Source organism: Pygoscelis adeliae, unplaced genomic scaffold (assembly GCF_000699105.1).
Source record: "Pygoscelis adeliae isolate BGI_AS28 unplaced genomic scaffold, ASM69910v1 Scaffold264, whole genome shotgun sequence".
Classification (NCBI taxonomy): domain Eukaryota; kingdom Metazoa; phylum Chordata; class Aves; order Sphenisciformes; family Spheniscidae; genus Pygoscelis; species Pygoscelis adeliae.
The window spans coordinates 624,269-646,017 of NW_008824672.1; the positions used below are offsets into that span (position 1 = coordinate 624,269).

Consider the following 21,749-nt stretch of genomic DNA (forward strand, 5'->3'; position numbering starts at 1 on the left):
AAAAAACCCCCGGGGACACTTGCTAGTCCACCGTGGGGGAAAAAAAGCCTTCCTCCCCCCAGCTCTAGGGCACAAGAGGCCGTCTTCCTGGTGCATGAGCAGCAGGCAGTAACCTCGCCAAAAGGGACCGGAGGAGCCCTGACAAGTGGTCATGCTCAATGCTGCAGAGGAAGGCAAAAAACCCCCGGGGACCAGTGCCAATCTGCCCCGGGGGAAAATTCCTTCCTGACCCCAGCGCTGGCGATCGGCTATTCCCTGAGCATGTGAGCAAGACCTGCCTCCTCGTCCCACAGGCTGGTCATGCCTCCCAGGAGATGCCCAAGCCCTATTCTCCCTCAACCTGGCGCCATCTCAGGGGCTTCCAAGAGCGGCCAGATGCCCCTGGTCTGATCGACCCTGGGGGCAAGAATCCTTCTCGCGCCTGGCAGGACGCCAGTGGGTGCTCCAAAGCACTGGCACCCCTGGCAACACCTGTGCATCCCGTTTCTTACAGCTGCTGCCCCTGGCTCCACAGGGGATGAGGATGGCGAGCTCTGCAGCGCTCCTCTAGAAGGCATTCCCTTGGTCTTGCCTCTGCTGTCCGGCTGAAAAGAATTTCCGTCCCTCAGATGAGCTTTGAAGGTGGCCCTGCCAGGAACTGGCCTTGCAGCGGAGAACCTCCAGCAGCCTCGTCCAGCCTCCTCCGGTCTTCCTCCCTCAGCACCCTCCAAGTAATTCCACCAGCTCCTCAAGGACTTCCTCTCAGATGTCTTTGGGCTGCCCCCGGGCCGGCTCTGGCAGCGGGACACGGGAGGATGCTCCCTTTTATCCCGCCCCGGGGCATTGTGACTGCTGCGTTGCCGGGTGGTGGCACTGTGACATGGCGCTGATGGGGGGGCCCCCCCATGCGCAGCCCCGCCCACAGCCCCTCCACCCAGCATCCTTTGGAGGAAGGCCTTTGGGGTGCTGGCCCGGAGGCAGCCCCTGCGCCCAGGAGGCCCAGGGGGCTGTCCCTGCCCTTGGCACATCTTCTTCCTTGCACTTCAGTAGCTCCTTTCCTCCTTTGGCCTTCACCCTTGACATCTTTCTTGAAAGTGATGGCGGCCCTCTCAGCCTTTGTCTTGCTCCTTCTAGTCGTCTTCATCTGTAGGCCCTCCATGCCCCTAATACACTGCTTAGTCTTTGTTTACCTTCATCCCACACGGAATTTGTCTTTCTTGAACCTGAGGAACGAGAAAGGTCCCGAGTGGTACAGGTGAGTTCTCACCAGGGCTTTGCACAATGCTTGCCTTCCCTATGGAAAGCCTTGCAGCACTTCAGAAATCTCTTTTGCGTTTGTTACAGACGGTGTTTAGGAATTTGCTGGTGTTTATTAACGTTAGTAAGTGTCTAGTTTGGGGGTTTACCTGTTGTATTACTACTATTGATCTTGATTGCAGCACTTCACCGATTGCTGCTTCACTTCATGTTGCTGACCGATCAATAAAGCGCTTCGATCCCAATTTGGTTTGAGCCGCGTGGACTGAGCAGGCTTTCCCTGCAACACTCGCGAAAAACAAGTCACTGACTCAGTGCAAAGAAGGACTGAAGATTTTGCTTTTTATACACCCACCGAGATAGTGGTGAAACCCTGGAACAGGCTTCCTGGAGAGGGGGTCGATGCCCCATTTGGACAACGGCCTTAACACTACAGTTTAAGTTTTGGTCAGCCCTGAAGTGGTCAGGCAGTTGGACTTGATGGTCGTCGTAGGTCCTTGCGAACTCAACTAATCTACTCTATTCTAAAAAGAACACACACAAAAAAAGCCTGACAGGAAAAGGAACGTATACTATGCTGATAATAATTGTAATTTCTAGCACTCACAAAACTGTTTCAGAGAATCTGATGTTGCAACTGAAACGTTTCAGTAGAGCCGAACTTTTGCTACAATGTAATCCACTGATTATCTACTTAATGAGTAAAATTTCACTAAACATGCAATCTGGATAGTTGAGGAAATTGATGGTAAGGTAACAGTCTTCCATCATTAATTCAAGAATTAAAACTAGTCTAAGTTTCTAGATACAAAACTAGCTTTCATTTATAGCATTTTTTAGCCCATGAAAAAAAGATCAGTTCCCAAAAGTAAAGCCATCTATGAAAAGACCTTTGCACAACTGGCATACCCATGGTCAATACATAAATTCAGTGAATACTAAATTCACCAAAAATAAAGGGTCAAAAAATTAAAAGTTCTAAGAATTTCCTAATAATGGAAAAATCTTTGCAATACATAGAACAGAGCTGAACTCTCCAGTTTTCTTAAGAAACTGGGCAGCGAACTGTTTAGTTTTCTTAAAAATCCATTTTATTCCAGTCATTTGGCAGATATTCACTCAGGCATAAGGATGTGCTGTAAATAAATTAAAAATAAAGATCCTTCTATTTTCTTAAAAAACAAAACAAACACAAAACCAACCTATCTACAAGAAATAAAAAATTAAATAAAAACCAAAATTTTTTAAAGACATAAAAAGACAGAGCATTCTGAGAGAACTGAGTACCTCAAGAGATTGACAGACTTGGTCCAGGATTTAGGTTTACTTTTTTTATTTGCTCAAAAGAACATAGGTAATACTGACAATTGCTCCACATGCAATCTCATTCATCAATCTGAAGAAACAACTTCCAGGCCATATGAAGCAGAAAATATTATTGAAAAGTGGAATGTGAAGAGATCTAATATTGATGTCAGTATTAAAATGTTAGTCGCAAATACATTTGAACTAAAGTGTTAGCAACTGGCTTAACAGCAGACATTTCCCAAGCCAATACGGACTGGAAACAAAAGGACAGGGGAGAAAAGGAAGTAACGCCAAGGGATATTAGAGATCATCTTTGTTCTAGCTACACCTTAAAGAAATATTATTTGATTTGAAAATATTAAGATCTAATCTTGAAAAGTTGTATAGGTTTGGGACTTAGTGTACTACTAAAACCTGTAAGATTTATTAGTAACTTCTGCCTAGCAAGAAGTCTGAAACAGCAGCTACTTTAATTTGATTCTTCTATCTCTGATTTAATGAAAAATGTGGTTGCTAGTCTCTGGCATCTGCAGCACTTCTCTTCCACTGCAGATGCTACAAAGCCCTGCAAACCATTTGAAAGTGTAGGTTTGCAATACAGTTGGGCATTAAGTAACACAATTTTAATATTAACATGACAGTTGTAGCAAAAGTTTGTGACCATTATGGCAAAAGTGTCAGGCAGAAGCGAAGCAACCACTCAGAGCTCCAGTACACAGTGGAATTGGTAAAGATCGCTGAAATAAATGTCAGAAGACCCCTCTGAACATTAACACTAATTAAGTAGGTTAGTATCGGGTTTTGTTTTGTTTTTTTTTTAATTCCCATAGATTTGTCATTTCTAAGTAATCTAGTTTATGCAATGAGACAGACAAGCAAGCAGTGAATGTACACCAGTGTACAAAGCAAGTTCATGGGTAAGGCCTTTTGCTAATAACAGCTCTTGACCAGAAATACTTGTGAGTCTACCCCAGTTGTATCTACTCGGTCTAGCAGACATGTCAGTCACCTGAATAGTCTCAGTACAGCTTTTGGTTAGCATCCAATTAGCTCAGCTGTTTGTTCGTTAGATGCTCACTGTACAGCACAAGTAAGAGTAACCATTTCAGCATAGTTCTGTGGTAATTACCAGATCAATATTAGCAAGAAAGCATCTTCAGGTAGAAGCCAATGCTTCTGACAAAAACATATTTGATCTAACCCCATGAGTAGTACGCGGAAGGGAGAGAACTCCGCATGCTCAGGCTTTGGAGACCTAAGTCAGCTTTGCCTTTCTAACTCCCTCAACTTGCCTGCCAAGCAGTTTCTGTGGAACAGCCATGCCTCTGTGAGAGCACTAATTCCTCTTCACAGACTATTGCTAAGAAAAAGGGAATTCATCTGAGCAGTGATGGTCCTAGATCTCTGATACAGTAATTTAAAACATTGCCATTTCCAATTGTTTTGTGACAGTATTTTGTCCTATTACTACTGACAAACATAATTAATTTTCTTTTATGACTACTGACAGGTTTATTCCATTGCAGTCAGACAATGCTGGCCTGAAAGAAAATCTACAGTGATTTCTATTTGTGATGCACAAGTGCATCCCAAAGTGGAGCAAAAAAGCTAGTCTCTTTGGAGAAATATCTCCAAAGAGGTTTAGGGTACCGCTTTGGCAAAACCCACAATAATAATTTTTGGAATGGAAGGGAATAATTTATTCTCACTGATTTTCTTAAATTGCTTACTATTGAATGCTTCAGTGTGTGTGGAGTTAGTATCATAAATCTCATCTAGGATAATGGAAGATCATTACCTCAATAGTTCCCACTCAGGGAAGCATGTCCTGACACAGTAATACAGACACATACTAGATAAAGCCAATATTTTCAGGCTCCCTGAAAAAAAGAAAACTTGGGCTTAGCAAATAGAAAAAACCCTAAAGCAGGACGCATAAAAAGCATGTTAGTTCTGGATCATAAACATGAACTCTAAACACAATAAAAGTGGACACATGCCCTTAATGTGACGTTGAAATGCCAAGCTGTATCCTATGTTGTCTGTCTGAAATCAGGCAGACTTGGATTCCAGTACACGAGTGGAGGGAGATCCTTACACTTAGCAGTTGAGACTCTCTAAACAAGAGACCTGGTTTGCATAATCTGCAGGCTTCCATTCCAAATCTGAAAGTTTGCTCTGTGGAAGTTCTCCAGCTGTGGTTGTTCCCTACTCACTGCACAAGGTCTCAGACTCCTTCTTTTGTCCCTGTTGGCTGGACTCTGCTCACTAAACCATGTGGAATGCTATCATTGGTTTGCTTTTAAGTTGTAACAAATTTATTTCAACCATTCTTCACCTTCTGATGCTGTGGAGCAAGTGATAATCTCAGTGGTTGCAACCAACTCTGGTTCTCCCAGGAAAATTCCTCCTTGATTTTCATGGATGTAAGCAGTCTCTTCATAGCACCTTCTGATTGACTGCCATATTTTCAGAGGAAGTGCTGCTTTCTGTGGCCTTGGAGATAGAAAATGGCCAATTCCCAGATGATCCCAGATTTAAGTCCTTTTTGCCCTTATTGCCATCACCCTACAGGCTTCTTCCTGAGCTCTATCTGTCTCTCACCATGTGGAACAGAGATGGAGGTGAGTTTACAGCATATTTCTGATGCCACCCCAAAACCTGTACTAAGTGCCCATTCTGGAAATTAGTAAAAATATTGTCTGTAAATTCACATCATAGTTATTGCACATTTGTTTTCTTTTGTAGAAAAGCACTAAGACTAATTCTAAGTGACAAAATGCAAACATGTATGTAAATGCAAAAATGCAAAAATGTATGTAATCTTGGGATTGACTAGGAGTGTTCAAAGACAACCTTCGCATAAACTCTCCATAACACTGTAAATTCACACTCCTACATAATCTGCACTAACTTCACTTGTTAGCAAGTCCTGGGAGGGAGTTGCGGGAGAGTCGTTCTGTACACCTCCTGGCTCTGTAGGGAACCTGCATCAGCAGTACTTTCCCCTCTCGTGTATGCGTATGTACAGGTCAAAATGGATGTCTACTGCAGCTTATTCATTGCCCAAATAAATTCTTTTTAAAAAACATCTGTCAGAGCATACAGGAGGAAGCAAGAAGGCCTGATTTTTTAACAGCAATAGTGACAACACAGCTAACCTGCCCTTCTAGGCAAATTAATTTAGAGAATTACACATTAGTGTGCAGCATTGCATCCTGAATACTGGTTGGGAATTCTAGAGTGGAATGAATCTCTCTTCTCTCTTTTTAAAATTGTCTGTCATCTTTTCATCACTTGACTATCTCAGTAATAAGTGAACTTAATACACTATTTGCCACCTGAACAGGATTTTAAATGTTTCCTTTAAACTAATCTGCTCTGTGATCTTTTAGTTACATTGATTTCAGTTTCAAAGAAAATGACAACTGAAAGAATACTTAGAACAGGTAAGTGGTTTTCTTCCTAGTCCCACCATCTGTCAACAAGACAAGACAGTACTAGCAGTTAGAAACAATGACCTCTGAATATGACTTGCTGAGAAGCCATTCTCTGAAAGTGTTGTTTAAGGACAAGGAAGCCTTAAGGGGGAAGCACATATGAGAAAGTATTTCTGTATACCAGAAATCCCCACCTGAACCTAGTGACTCACACCTTCCAGGCTTTGACGCAGTACAGCTGGATCACTGGGCTTGTTCCTCAAAGCCCAGAGAAGCATTGAAAAGCTTTCCCAGTGATGTAGGGGGTAGGCAGAAACACACACATCCCCAACACCTGTACCCACCCAAACAACAGAAAAACCCTGCAGAAAATATTACCATCAAAATAAAATAAAATTTTAAAAAGCTCAACAAGTTCTCCCATCATTTCAGAGGTAAATTAACTGTCTAGTCTTAAACTCGACTGAAGTGACCAAAAGCAGAAATAAAGGTTTTATAGAAAACACAAGCTTTGTCTGGGCTTTCAATAATGTTCTCTACAGGAGCAATTTTCTAGGGATAACTGAAGCGTATCACTGGCCTGAAGCAGCTTTTGCTGATTTCCTCACATCTCCAGTAGAACACATGTGGGGGAGTGAATCCAAAGTTAAATGTCTGCTTTTTACATTCACAGTAACAGTTTAAGGTAGATGGTACCCTTCATCATCCTATTTCCAACCATTCCTTTTTTCTTCTCCCCCAATTATGGACGTATTTCTTGAAATATAGGCTTGTGAGGTCCTGCAATTCATGAGGAGTTCTAAAAAGATGCGTTGTTTTCTAATTTCTGTTCAGAGCTCAGTTTCCAACAAATGAGGAATTTTTTCTGATTGCAGATGATGTCGGGATTTTTTCCTCCCCCTAGACTAAATAATTTGGCAAAACAAAGATTCTGTTTTATTTTCAACTACTTCTGCTATGTCGCTCTCAAATGCCAATTTGTACTCATTCTTTGAGGTTGGTGCATATTTACTTGCCTTATGCCTGATGTATGGATGTTCTGTGATGCTCATGCTCCAACTATGAACACATTAAGAGGATGACATGACAAACTTTTATTCCTATATTCTTGTATATGATGCTACAGAGCTTGAGGTGGGGCAGGAAGAAAGAAGGAGAAGAAACAAAAGAAAGTAGTCAGACAGTAGAAAATGTTTCTATTACTTGGCAACTTGAGAAGCTACCATTTTAAATGCCAGTGATAAAGTTTGTCCTCTACTGAAACAGACCAGGTCAAGAACCTCCTCCTGGGGTCAGACTTCACAAGGTATTTTTTATTTTATGGTTTAGATATTTTCTCTGCAGTTATACACTGGGCTAGCTTTTCATTTTCTACACATGCAAGGGTGACTGGAGAAAATATCTAGAGATTCTAATATGATTTAGAATCATGTGATTCTAACGTGATTTACTGCAAACCCTAAAGTCATGACACCACATTTTTGTTAGAACACATTTTTGTTTAGTGAAGTCATCAGATGTGGATTCACATCCTGTTTTTCCAACAAATTCTACCTTTTTTATATTATGATGAGCCCTGAAATTATTAAAACCTTCATCTCTGTGTGGAGACTGTTTCTCTGGCAGTGTGTTTTTAAGTTCTGAACATAAAAGTAATAAAAAAACATCTCTCAATCACATGGCACTCAAGTGTGGTTTTACCAGTAGGGCTGAGTAGCCTGTAGGCTACTCTTCCATCCTTAAAAGCCTGCCAATATGGCAAACTCAACATGCTGTCACAGAACACAGCGACAGCCTACACTCACTCATCCTTTGCCATCTAGATAGTGGCTTTAACCAGTCAACAAGTAACTGCCAAGCACCGGAGTGCCTAACATCATCATTTTTCAGTGTTAACCTGAGGCAAAAACAAACAGAAAACCATTCAGATTTATTTCAGAAGGATTCCAGACGGCAAGCTGCATCTAATCAAGACGAGTTCAGATAAAGGCTGGCAATTACAATCCGTGAACTGATTGAGGCCGAGTGGAAAGTTTACATCCAGCTGGAAAAATAACCATGACCACGTTCTTACCAACAGTCAGTACTGTGCTCCAGAGCATGGGGAGGAAAGGCACTAGCCAAATTTGTTGAGATACAGTTAAGTACCACAACGAACATTTTCACAAGAAAGCCAATTATTTGACATAAATTAAAAATAATAAAAAAGCCGAAAGCAAAACAAAGTGACAAACCAATGAAACCTGGAATACAAAGGGCATGCCTTGTAAATAAGAACAGATGAAAAAAAAAAAAATCAATGAACTAAACCTGAGATGCAGGATGTTTCAGCCTACTTGACAGGCAAAGACATAAACATAGTCTGTTCTGTCTCCAGGTCTCTCATGGGTCTGTTATTTTACTCTGACGCTAGCAGGATGAACTCACCTTAGGAAGAAAGTCTGTCACCAGAGATGCTGCTCCAGACAAAATCCCCTGATACTTCAATGACTAATATTTTACTTCTTCCTCAGTATCTTTTCTCCCTTCTTTATACAGAGAGCCTACCTTGATAAGTCAACTAGCCAAAAACAGTGTCTTAAATGGCTTGATGCTTTTGCCCTTCCCCACACATCCCCTCCATTTTCTTCTTTTTCTGTGGTTATTTCTGGTCTTCTTTCATCTTCAAGGAAATTGGTGAGGAATTGGTTAGATGGTCACATCCAGAGGGTAGTGGTCAACGGCTCAATGTCCAGATGGAGACTGGTGACGAGTGGCGTCCCACAGGGGTCCGCACTGGGACCAGAACTGTATTAATATCTTCATCAGTGACATAGGCAGTGGGATCAAGTGCACCCTCAGCAAGTTTGCAGATGACACCAAGCTGAGTGGTGTGGTCGACACACCAGAGAGACATGATGCCATCCAGAGGGACCTGGACAAGCTCGAGAAGTGGGCCCGTGTGAACCTCATGAGGTTTAACAAGGCCAAGTGCAAGGTCCTGCACCCGGGTCGGGGCAACCCCTGGTACCAATACAGGCTGGGGGATGAAGGGATTGAGAACAGCCCTGCCAAGAAGGACTTGGGGGTACTGGTGGATGAAAAGCTGGACATGAGCCAGCAATGTGTGCTTGCAGCCCAGAAGGCCAATCATTTCCTGGGCTGCATCAAAAGAAGCATGGCCAGCAGGTCGAGGGAGCGGATTCCGCCCCTCTACTCTGCTCTGGTGAGACCCCACCTGGAGTACTGCATCCAGCTCTAGAGCCCTCAGCATAAGAAAGACACGGACCTGTTGGAGCAGGTCCAGAGGAGGGTCACAAAAATGATCAGCGGGATGGAACACCTCTCCTATGAAGAAAGGCTGAGAGAGTTGGGGTTGTTCAGCCTGGAGAAGAGAAGGCTTCAGGGAGACCTTATTGCAGCCTATCAGTACTTAAAGGGGGCTTATAAGAAAGATGGCGGCAAACTTCTTAGCAGGGCCTGCTGCGACAGAACAAGAGGGAATGACTCTAAGCTAAAGGGGGGTAGATATAAGGAAGAAATTTTTCACGCTGAGGGTGGTGAAGCACTGGCACAGGTTGCCCAGAGAGGTGGTGGATGCCCCATCCCTGGAAACATTCAAGGGTCAGGTTGGACGGGGCTCTGAGCAACCTGATCTAGTTGAAGATGTCCCTGCCCATGGCAGGGGCGTTGGACTAGATGACCTTTAGAGGTCCCTTCCAACCCAAACTATTCCATGATTCTACGAAATAAGCTTGGATACTCTGCAATAACAGCCTCAATCCATCTTAATTATTTGTTCCTCTTTTTACCTCTCAAATGTCATTTTAATTTGCAAAAATGTCTGACAGACTCATTAAAAAGCCTCCAAAACAAAGCTCTACAACTGAAGGAAAAGTGTACAAGAGATGCTGATAAAAATCAAAATTTCATTTCATATGTCATATTTGAAACACTGAAGCCATTTTTGCTTCCTGTATTTTAGGTAAAAGACTTTAAATACTCGTATTGGAAGCTTTCTACAATAGGATGACACTGGGTAAGGTCTCTATACTTTCATTGTCATGCAACAACTTACCATTGCCCAATGACAAAATTTTCTTTATTGCCTTTAAATGTGTGCTGATTTATATTATTTGAGTTAACAAGTAAAAAATACTAATTCCTTCCTCTATCAAACTGGAGAATCTACACAGAAAAAAAGTCTTTACTTTTATTTATTGAATTAAATTGCTCAAAATTTTGTGTTTCACATGCATTTCTATATATCTGTAGGAATAAAAGTTTTGGTACCTTGGAAGTTCAGTAAATCAGTTCTCAAGCAAAATGTCTCATCTGAAAAACTAATTATACAGATACGTTGAATAGAATTAAACATTTACCGCTGCTGGGGCACTTTTCATCAGTATTAGTGATGAATGGCACATTTCTATTCATGCCATATGTTTCTACATATGTCATAGTAAAAAGCACTCCAGTGACCCACTATTTACAGAAAGAAGACAGAAAAATCACAGCATAAGACAGTTATGGTTGTTTAATGTCTACTCACAAAGTCATTGCAGTAATTATTACATGTGCCACTTCTGTTAAAAAAGCGGAGAAAGAAAGAGAGGAAGAGGGAGAGTGGGTAGAGAAGCCACCCTGTACATTTGACCTTAATGAGGCAGGCTATGAATACGCATAATGATTTCTCGAAGTGTTTGAAGATGTGCAGCTTTAGGCAAAAGAACTGTACTAGAAAGGGGATAGGGTAAGTACCGCTCAAATGGAGCCATTATGCTTGCAGCTATTTGGATCCTGAAATGAGATAAAAGCCACATCACAGAGGCATAATGACTTCAGGACCAATAGAAAGAATTAACTGACATATCTTCTGGTAAAATAGATTATGAAACCTTTCAGTTCTGCTTTGCATCAGTGGTCTAAATGATGAAGCAGAAGAAACAGCAGAAAGACTATGGTTTCCCTACCCTCAGCACAGAGCCTGAAGGAACTACAGAAAGACTGGTCTGCCTCTCCGACTGACATCCCGTACAGCCATTAGGATAAATAACTAAGCGCTTATGGTCCCTGTGCATTGTTCCTCTGCTTATTCCTCACCATCCGTTCTGAAAATTCTTGCAGGACAAATGCACAAGATCAGATCAGGGTAAACTTACTGATCCGACACCTTTTCCCCACCCTCCTTGGGCCAAGGGGGAAAAAAGAAAGAAACAGAAAAAATAGGGAGTAATATTAACGTATTTCTTGTGTCTTTCTCAATGGGACTGAAACAAAAACTGCCAGAGGAAACTGAATCGAGCCTAGAGATTCAGAAATACAAAATATCACGCAGAGCATGGGGTGAAGCTGTAATATACTCAAAATTTACATCTTCCAACAAATATCTTAAAAGAGCAGGTCTTTCCACTACAGCTACTGTTCTAATGAAAATTAAAGAGAAAACAGGAAAGGCCTTAAACTGGATACTGAGATAAGAACCCTCCATCTTTGGAAAAACCTTCTTGAACGCAGAGTCTAACTTTGCATTGTGGACCTGCCTCTGAAAGAGGGTAGGACCTTGGCCTTAAGATGACAGAGGTTTGGAAGGGTTCCCTGTTGGCCTAAGATCACAAGTCGGACTAAACCGAAAGGCAGTCTAATGGTTAAACATTACACCACATCACAGCTTCAAGGAATATTTTTCCATATTTTACGTTAATTTGAAAAGTTCCAACTTTCCAATTCTAAACATTTTCAATGCTGTTTTTCATTAAAAAAAAAGCTTCCTAAAATTTACATAGTTCCTATTGGTAAGTATTTGGAAAGCTGCTGAACATCTATTGCAATGCCCTAGATTTTGAAAAGCTCTGTTACTGCAGCAAAAAAAAAAGGAATAGAAAATTAAATGTGATATCTCAAACATTTTAATTCCACTATAAGGGCACAAAATGTAAGTGCTTGGCACCTCTTCACTATCAAAACAAAGGACTGCGAGTACAAGGTTTATTTGGAGAAGACAAGGACAAGAGAATGGGGGGGATCTGGGATTTCTTTGACAATACAGAGTAGTTTGTAGAGACCATGAATTGCTGTGGGGAGTGCACGCACATATGTATTTCTATGTCTTTGACTGCACTATTGAATTGCCAGGACGTTTTAGAAACCAGAATGATCTTTAGTTACCACAGCAACATCTGTGAAGGACAGGACTCATCATGACATTCCCCAGTTTACTAAATTAAAGACATACTAAAGATGGATATGGATTATGCCCAGAAATATGCCCAGACAGCTCTCTACTGCACCACAATTTTCTCTTCAGTTTTTTGGTTGTTTTTTTTTTTAAATAATTTTTTGACACGTTTGGGAACCCTAACACTTTCTGACTATAAAATCTGTAGGTGAAATGTTGACATAATGGTGAAATAATGAAATTTGTGATTCAATATTTGTGATACAGTACCTTCAAGGGCTAAAGATGCAATTTCTAAATATACAATTTCAGTGGCTTTTCAGGATATTGCCCCTGCAGGTTTATAGTCAAGTGAGAGTGCAGCTTACTCTCCAACGTTTTGCACCAGTAAAACTATACTACAGTAAGTGTGAAAGCAGTACATAACTGTTAAGCCACCTTGTTTTAGGAAGATAGATACTAGCTTTGCTAATAATCCTAACCTTGTGGACTTGTTTTCCCTAGGAACCAAACCAGCAAGTTACATTTTACATTACTTTTCTAGTCACTAAGATGTTCTTACTTGCTAGTTCCACCTGAATGAAACAAGGGATAGTTAAAATGTCTCTTAACATCCTGAATAGTAATTTAATATAGAGATGTTTCTTCAACATAGCGGGTTAATAGGAACATTTAGATTTGACTCTCTGGCTGGAGAGGGAAAGACAGTTAAGGATGTCTCTATTAAAATAAAATATCACTATCCTGCCATATGAAGAAGTGTTTTTTTCATTTAGTATACTCCACATATTATTCAGTATAGCTAGATCTGTAGGTTACTTAGTTTCACATTCACAAAAAAGTTGATGGTAATTCAGCTAGTTTAAGTTCTTTTTCAAATATAGTGCTAGTAAGACCATAAACCGGCACAATTTTGATACTAAAATTATTTGAGAATTCTGCTCCAATATGCTATAGTGCCTTTTGTTATATGGCAAAATATGCATCATTGCTACAGAGTTCTACAGAAATGTGTTATTGATGAAGCAAAGTAAAGCCCTCAAGTAACCTCATTCTGTCCCTTCTCTAGTACGTGTATTGCTGATAATACTCTATATCGATTCAGAAAAAGATTTAGGGTGTTGTGAATTTTCTCCTAAAAACGTATCTTTTTACCTTCTACAGTCTTCAGTGCTTACAGACGACCACTAATTAAAAGAAAATGAAAGCTGTAACAGCTGCAATGTATAGGTACTACAGAGTATGTATATAGGTGATGTGCTTCACTGAGCTATCTGAGAATGACTGTCAGAGTAGCCTTCCAGTTTTAGAAGCAGAGATTAAAATTACTTCCCATCAATTTTCACATATTTCTTGCAGTCATTTGCATTTTAATGAAGAAATAGTTCTGTTAGGTTCTTATTTTAAAATTTAAATAGTTACATGGATGTACATGTAATATGTACAAAATGCCTTTTTCTTGTAGCGAAGTGTTGCTGATGAGAGCGATTCAGTTAAAACAGAAAACTGCATTTTTCTACAGCATGCATCATATCCAAATGAAGGGAGTGAGCATTAAATCTTCTATCCTAGCATTCGTGATCTCCTTGCACAGGTTAGGAAAAGGTCACATTTAAGTACTCTGGAAACTGTTTTGTAGACGAGAAATGTTAGTAAAATGAAATGGTTACTTTTACCTTTCTTATCTGTTTTTTCCCCAGTGTTGAACAAGCTACTAGGACCTTCTGCTGTATATTTATAGTTAACATGAATGAGCAATACTGTAGTACTGGATAGGTGTACTTTTTTGTGCCTGACACCACTACAGTAGTATATTTTTAATTTACAAAGTTACCCTTGAAGAGTACCCAAAAGCTATAGCTAGCGCTGAACACAGTGGTTGTTCCTCTGAATACCAGAAATTGCTATGATATATATCAGCAATTCTTGGCATTGTTCCCTGCAGTGCCTGCCTGATTAGGTACTGATACAGTTCAAGGTGCTAGTTATGATTTTAAAAGCCCTAAATGGGTCAGGATCCACTTATCTGAAAGATTGCCTTTACACCTGCGTCTCAGAACAGAGTGGCTGGCCTGTCTCTCCAGTCCAGGAAGGACTGATGGCACTCCCAGAGCTTAGATCAGGCTCCTTTTTAGGTATACGTTTATTAGACAAATGCAGACATTAATGGCAATATGGAACAATCGTATTCTCCTGTTCTCCAACAGGCTGTCTACCTATGAGGGCTTGATCTGGGTCTGCTGCGTGTGCTGTGCATCCCCCCTTCAAGTCAGCTTCCCCCCTTTGCCCCCCCGCAATCTCTCCCATCCAAGTTGGATAAAACCCACCCCACAGGTCCAGACACGTACAGGTTTCTGCCTCCAGGAAGAGCTACATGAACTTCAGTGACTGTGATCTCTAAAGAGGCAGAGTTACTGTTTCAATTTATGATAGTGCCTTCACGTTCATGCTGCTGATGCTGAAGTCTGAGGACTCAGACATACGCCACGTTTCCAATACAAACAGACTGAAATTCAAACTTATTATGCAGACATTTGGGGAAAGTCAGGGGACATGACTGTTGTTATCAGCTACCCAACATTTCATATCAGGAAAAAGTGCTGAAACAATTGTCATGCATTAACGGACCAAAGAAATAATATACTCCCGGTGCAGAAAACTGCCCCGTTTTCTTTTTCCATTATCATATTTTTCTACCTCAGAATGGCAACTCAGATGACTAAGACAGGATATCTTCCATGAGAATGCCCAGATGGGAAATTACCCATGCAAAACTAGTGTTAAAAGCAGGAAAAAAAAACCACACAACAAAACCAAAATAAGTTAATGCAGTTGTCTATATGGTCCCAGAAGTTAAATAAGATACATCCTTCTAACACCAGTTAAAAAGACAAAACAGGCAAAAAAGAAAAAACTCAAATGTTTTGTTTCTCCTGTAATTAATTTCTATTCCTTATCTATGGTGGTAAGTGTGTGAAACTCAGCAATACCTGTACAGAAATAAAAGTCTGACATTTCTAAAAAGCTGCCTTCGACAGTACCCCATGAACCACAGACATTACTGAACTACAAATATGTTGGTATACAATAGTTTCAGTAAATAGCTGTATATATCTACTTTTTTTTTTTTTATTATGCACCACTGAGGATGCAAAGGCCTGTTAAGGCTAATTAATAGCTGTGATTCAAAAAGCTTACGAAATGGATTAACTACTGCCTTGCTCAGACTATACTGAATGGTGACTACAGATTTGATGACCCCTCTCATGAAAAGCTCTTAGGAATTATTTTTCTTTTGTCAGGAAATATGAATTAGGAACAGACTCTTTCTCCCAACTACATTTAAAAAAAAAAAAAATTTAATTAGCAAATACAGTGCAGTTACCTGTCATGTTGCAGTAAACTTTCAAAGGTCCCAGTGCCCCACTGCCATCTGGATCTATCCAGTAGTAATTTGAAGTTTTGCCCAAGTGTTTGTATGCTTCACAAGAGAGTTCATAAATAGCTGGAATGAAATAAAACACAGCAATAAGGAACTTCATATCCTGGAGCAAAAAGTCCATAACGACAATAAATTGACTTTATTTATATATCAAGAACTATACCTTTGATATTAAAGTAATGTCACTGGCACTCACAGAAAACAAAGCATCTTTCCAAAAGATACAGAAGTGATTAAAAGCTTGAGGCACACAATTTCATTTTTTGGCATGTGAGACAAAACCAGAATAAGAAGAGAATGCCAACAATTTGTGGGGGGAGGAACAACCAAACTTTTTCAAGATTATCTTTAAACCATTTTTGAAAATACTTTGGTTCAGAGTTCTGTTTATACACTGGTTTAAGTTTTACATCATAAATGGAGACACTTCTATTGATCCAACCTACTTTTCCCTTTAGTTTTCTTTCAAGGGATACAACAAAAAGCTTATGAGTTTTCCTTCTGTAAATTTTAGAATTTTTCAGGTTTTATTACAACTCAGAATAACATCGAGTTTCAAAATCGTGAAATTTTTCACTACATGTAATACCTGTCTCTACACAACTCTGCAGTTACTCTATTATGTATCTACATAACTAATATTGTGTTCCAGTGAGGTCTAAAATTTCACAATATTTACTGGAAGAAGTTTAATTGATTTAGCAGGGGGGTTTGTTTCAATTTGTCCTTGAACTCTCTATACTGCTTTCTATTTCCAGTTGTTATACTGCTCATCAAATTGTGTTATGATGAACAGCTGAGACAATAAGCATTGTAGAGAGAAGCTTTTCTAGCAATTCCCATATTTTCTTTGAAATGCATGACTATTACAAAGTTATGTGTATCATAAATGAATAAATGAAATCTTTTTATACATAGAAAAAGTAAAACTGGTAATTTATAGAAATTAGTATATATATATAAAATTGGTAAATTATATAAATATTTTTCTATGCAAATTTTTTAAAAAGGAATGTGTAATTCTTTTTTGTTTTCCAAGGACCAGATGGTACAGCTTTTTTGTTTGGAATCATCAATAAGCTGCTAAAAGAAATGAAATGTTTGTTTAACCAGACTTCATATCCAGTCTAAAAATTCACCTAATTTGTTGGCAATTCTTGCAAGAGATCTCTTTGCTAAGACTGGCTTTATTTCAAATGTCCATAAGAAAGAGCTGTTTTGCTGGGCTCTGATGATGAGTGACTGATCACACACACATTTAAAGGCCTCTAACCAACTATCAAGATGCAGGAAGGAAAGCGGAGTTAAAAAAAAGTCACCAATTTTGATGTGGCGTGAATGCAAAGCTAGACTGTTACCTATGTATAAAGAGAATCTTCTTGTTGATGCTACAAGAGAAATAATTTCCTCAAAAATTTTACGTGTTCATTACAGGGTCTAAAGTCAATTTTATACAAGAAGTAGACACTTTAATTAAATTGTTAAATATTCCAAGCCATTTCTCTTTTCTCCCCAAATTAAGGTCAACAGATTCTTTAGTTATCAAGAAGACTCTGTGCCTGCTTTCAGACACTTCATGCAGATTTCATAAGGAATTTATAACCAATTTTCTTTAGAAATATTTCTCTAACTCTCTACATGCTACCTGAATGTAATCATAAAATACCAACTCTGTTAATGTATAATTGTTGCGATACCAAGTCGCAAACTTTAACAGATGCATTCCAGGTCAAGCCAAGATGCCAAATACTATTTATGGTCTCCCAGAAGTTTGGTGTTTTCATTTTCTAAACCCTTTCAGAAAACCAAGGGAGTTTTTTTCTTTGTAGTATCCAGATCTTTATGTAGGGCCATATGACATTTTTCTCTGAGTTTGCTCCTTTCAAGAAGACAGGCCAATCGTTGCACAGAGATACTACTACAATTCAGAAAAAAATATTAGTGTTATATGGAATACAAAACCAAGTTACACCATTTAATCAGACACTTATTTATCCCTACTGAATATTTTTACAGAAAATTAAAGGATTTAGATACAACACCCTTCCTTCTGTTCTTCTGAATTGGAGAAAGCGGTAAGTAGTTATTAGTTAGTATTATAGCATAGAACAGGCTGCTTTTGAATAAGCCAGCATTTGTTAAGCTTCAACATTATGTTGAACACCAAACAATAGAAATTAAGATCGTTCTTCAAATAAAGACAAAAGAGTGGGATATTCTAAATAAATGCAACTTGTGAAAAGTGTTTTTATGAGTGTGTGATAGGTTTTTGGCAGGTTTTATCCATACATAGGTGCATAAAGACCTTAAAAATGGGAACAAACAAAAATAAAAGGGTAGGTTCTATTGTACAGAGCAGTAATGTACAAATCGCATAACAGGAGTACAGAAACAAAATGAAGGGGTAAGTGAAGTTGGTATACTGACAAAATAATTGGTAATTAAGATGCAATAGGAAACAGCAAACAATCATGTTCTGGTGTATGAAGACACCTGATGACAGAAAGAGACTTTTTTGTTTACTTTGGATGGCAAAGGGTAGCCACTAACATAAACAGCAGAACAAAAGTGTTAAGCACCAGGTAGAGAAGGCAACCGTGAGGGGGAGGAGAGTAAGATATGATACCAAGATGTGAAAGAAGTAGAAGATGACGTAGAAAGGAAGACAACATAGGACCATCTAATAATTCAGTACTCCTTTTAAGTGGGTTTTTGCAATGCTGCACAGAGAGATCAGTGGTGTGTAAGACAGAAGGAGAACAGGTAAAAACAGAAATTAAGAAGCCCAAAGAAAACCTAGAATAGGTGAAAGTACAAACACTTAAGGAACATTGTTTTAGAAGTCACTTGAGTATATTAAAACACAGAAGAAAATGAAAACAGAATACAACAAGGAAGAGACCATTGCAGAATGAAAACAGCTTGAATTAGACAATTGCTAAAGATTACAATAAAGAAGCAAAAAAATTAACAGAGCCAAGAAAGAACAAGTCAGCAAAATGCAAGATTTGGATATAAAGTCTACGGTGTTCACATGCAAATAAGGAGAAATGGTTGCATATATCTACATACAAACAAGGCGGCGGGGGGGGAAGGGGGCATCTTTTAGTGCTGATTTCTTCTGGAAGATAGAAAAAAAAAAAAGAATGGCAGGACTGAAGACACAAGGGCAATAGATTTCTGCTTTTCAAGCCAGTAGAAGTAAAGTGCCAAAAATGTGTATTTGCTTTCTTGGCAGTTGGTCCAAACACACAATATATATACTTCTAAGGAACTTCACAATAGTATTAAACCTCAATCTTCCAAGCTAAAGGTAAAACTAACATGTGCCCTGATGTCCAGATAAGCCATTTCTAGCATAATACATCCAGTTTTGTTTTTTTCTTTTAAATGGTACTTATATTCTTTCTGAGAAGAAGAGGGGGAAAAAAACCACCCTACAAATGGCTTCCTCACTCTTTACTTGACATGCTTTCATATTGCATCAAAAACTGTCTACAAGCAATAGGAGGTGAAAACCTGGTCAGAACAGTGATCCAAGGTCTTAGAGTCAGGTAAAAAGTATGTACGAAAAGAATGAAAAACAGAAAGAGAAGAGCACCAAAAGGATGTTATAGTCTTTTTAAAATTTAATCACCTGAATAATACAGATTAAACCGAGACCATCAAATCCATTTCATGCTAAAATTTGAATAGGGCTTGGCTGTGTTCTAACATGAAGTAAAAAGAAGTTAAAAATAAAAAAATAAAAATAAAAAAATCTCATTTTAACTTCTGGTGTGAAACATCAAGCCTCTTTAAGTTTCCCAGTCTGGGCAGAAATTCCAGTCATTTTAATTAGCTGACAAAAGCAACTACAAACGCATTTTAAAGTTCACCACTGACTAAGCTAACTTTCACAACAGTGGGCTTGAGCGTGGCTTGAGGGGAAGAGTTTCTCTTTTTAGTCTGCTTCCCTAGTCAAGCTTTTCTAAGGGACAACAGCTTAGAGTGAAACAAAAACTAACAAAAAACCTTGTAGCCACACAGACCTTAATATAATTTCCATCGCTGCATTTCTTCATGGGTTCTTTTCCACTCCCAGAGCTGCTTACCTGAACCCCAAAGGGGAGGTGTTGATGGACAGGGGAAGACAACACTCATTTCCAAGTTGTTAGGATCCTCTATTTTAAACCTTTGAGGAAAAGCAAATGGTTCAGAAAACCAGTTTACAGAACAGCTTTTTCCAGCTCCAGACAGTCAGCCGAAAGTTGGAAAGAGTCAACTTCTCTTAAGATTTCAATGGCTTTTTACTGATTGAGGGAAGCAGATGTTCTCACTCCTCTTTTACTTTCTGACTGGCATAAAGAGCAAGAGAGAGTTATCCCACACAGCTGGGGCAGCTGCTGCCTATCTCTAGAAAGCAGAAGAGCTGAATGAAAAAAAGGATTTAGCAACTCTGTTACCTACATGATGTTCCCATAGAGTTTCAGTAGCACCTTGGTGAACTACAGTTTCTGCATCACTATGTAAAAAGGCAGCGTTAATTTTAGGGCTGACAAATAGCCTCCTTTTATAAGGATAAAGCTTATTATAAATAGAAGACCTAGCATGACAGTCTGCACTATGTGACACAATGAACGCATTACAATACATTTTGTTTCTGTCAGTGAACATGGCTGCTGCAGGGGATAAACTCCTTTAAACTGCTGCTAATACAGGAGTAAATCTCCTCAGTTTTACAGGGGCATAGGAAAGGTGTAGATTCACAGGAATTGATGGAATTAAATGATAGTAAAAATGACAAAAGTAGGCAGTGGATCAGATCCACAAAGTCCAGCTACGCCTCTCCATCACTTTCAACTTCCCAGAAAAATACTGAAAGCTGAATAGACTGCGAGGTGCTTGGGTTTATGTCACTCAAGCTGGTTTCAACTCTTGAGCCCATTAAAAAGGGGTGAAAGCATAAACAGACAAGAAAAGGGGGGAAAAACCCCAAACTTACTCAAGAAATAGTTTCACACTGAAATGGCATGCCTGCAGTTTATTTTAAAAGAAAGGAACGAATTTTATTTGTTGCTTTATTATAATGTATATTAAGAAGATCAATTGCAAAACTGAAAATGTTAAAAAATAATTTTTTATATATACACACACATACACCGTAAGCTTCCACTCTGTCAGCTTAAGTTTCTCTCTGTCCAGTACTACAACAACAAACCTATCCCCGCCTTTATTCATTCCGGTGCTATATAGTGGAGAAACCATGTCTGATACAATTTTTTTAAAATAGGTTAAGGGAACTAGAAGTCTCACCATGACTCAAAGCAAGTTACGTATGAGAACAAGACCCCTTCTGAATTCCGGATCTGTATTCTGACGGTAAGAACACATGAAGCTGCTGGTTTGCTCTACTACTTCATACATATTAAAAAGTTTTTAAAAAGCCCCACAAAAAACCAACATGATGCAACACTACTTCAATGTTCTTGTTATTCTGTAGGACTACTGCTGCAATGGTCAGAACCAAACCTTATGTCTGTCAGTTTTTTAAAGTTTGGATATAAAAATTCTGTAGTTTGGAACTCATCCTTATAATGCCTAAGAACAGAAAAAGTAAAATAAAGTCCAAAATTCAGTCTCCAGTTATAGTTAAACTTAGAATAAGTACAGAAGTGTTGTCAAAGTCAACCAAAAATAAGTGTGAACAAGTATTTTACTTTTACATTTTGCATTTTAAAAGTGAAGTAAACCTTTCAGATACGACAATGAGATCAATGTATTGCTAGAAATCCATATTGTATTGATGCACACTCTCAAAAATGCTCTGCATTGCAATTTTGTTACATCCAATTTATGGTAAAACATAGTTATATATAACAATGTTTATTTTTTATATAACCAGTATATTTTTGGTACATAAATCCCTCACATCTTCCTGTGTGCGTGCACACATACACTCCTTGCTAGATGATTCTTCTGCTTGCAATTATATTATTGTAATTATCCTTCCTACAGTAAAAGATCTGAAAATTTATCTAAACTAAGTCTTTACTCATTAGTAGAACAGTAACTTAGCATGATCTTGATTATCGTGAGCTTGAAACTTTTTCCAAAGTAGCTTTTGCCAGGTTTCCAAATGTTAAGGGTGCCCTTGTTCATTTGGTGTTGGCAAAGCAGATGTGGT

General features: G+C 39.1%; 1 protein-coding gene across 1 annotated transcript in view; it reads right to left on the reverse strand.

The window, feature by feature from the left end:
• The window catches only part of CNTNAP2 (contactin associated protein-like 2), a 1,203,666-nt gene that overhangs the window by 363,899 nt on the left and 818,018 nt on the right, over positions 1-21,749 (reverse strand). Inside the window, exon 12 of the mRNA XM_009323034.1 lies at positions 15,527-15,646. Within this exon, the coding sequence (XP_009321309.1) occupies positions 15,527-15,646 (120 nt within the window). The remainder of the gene's footprint in view (positions 1-15,526; positions 15,647-21,749) is intronic.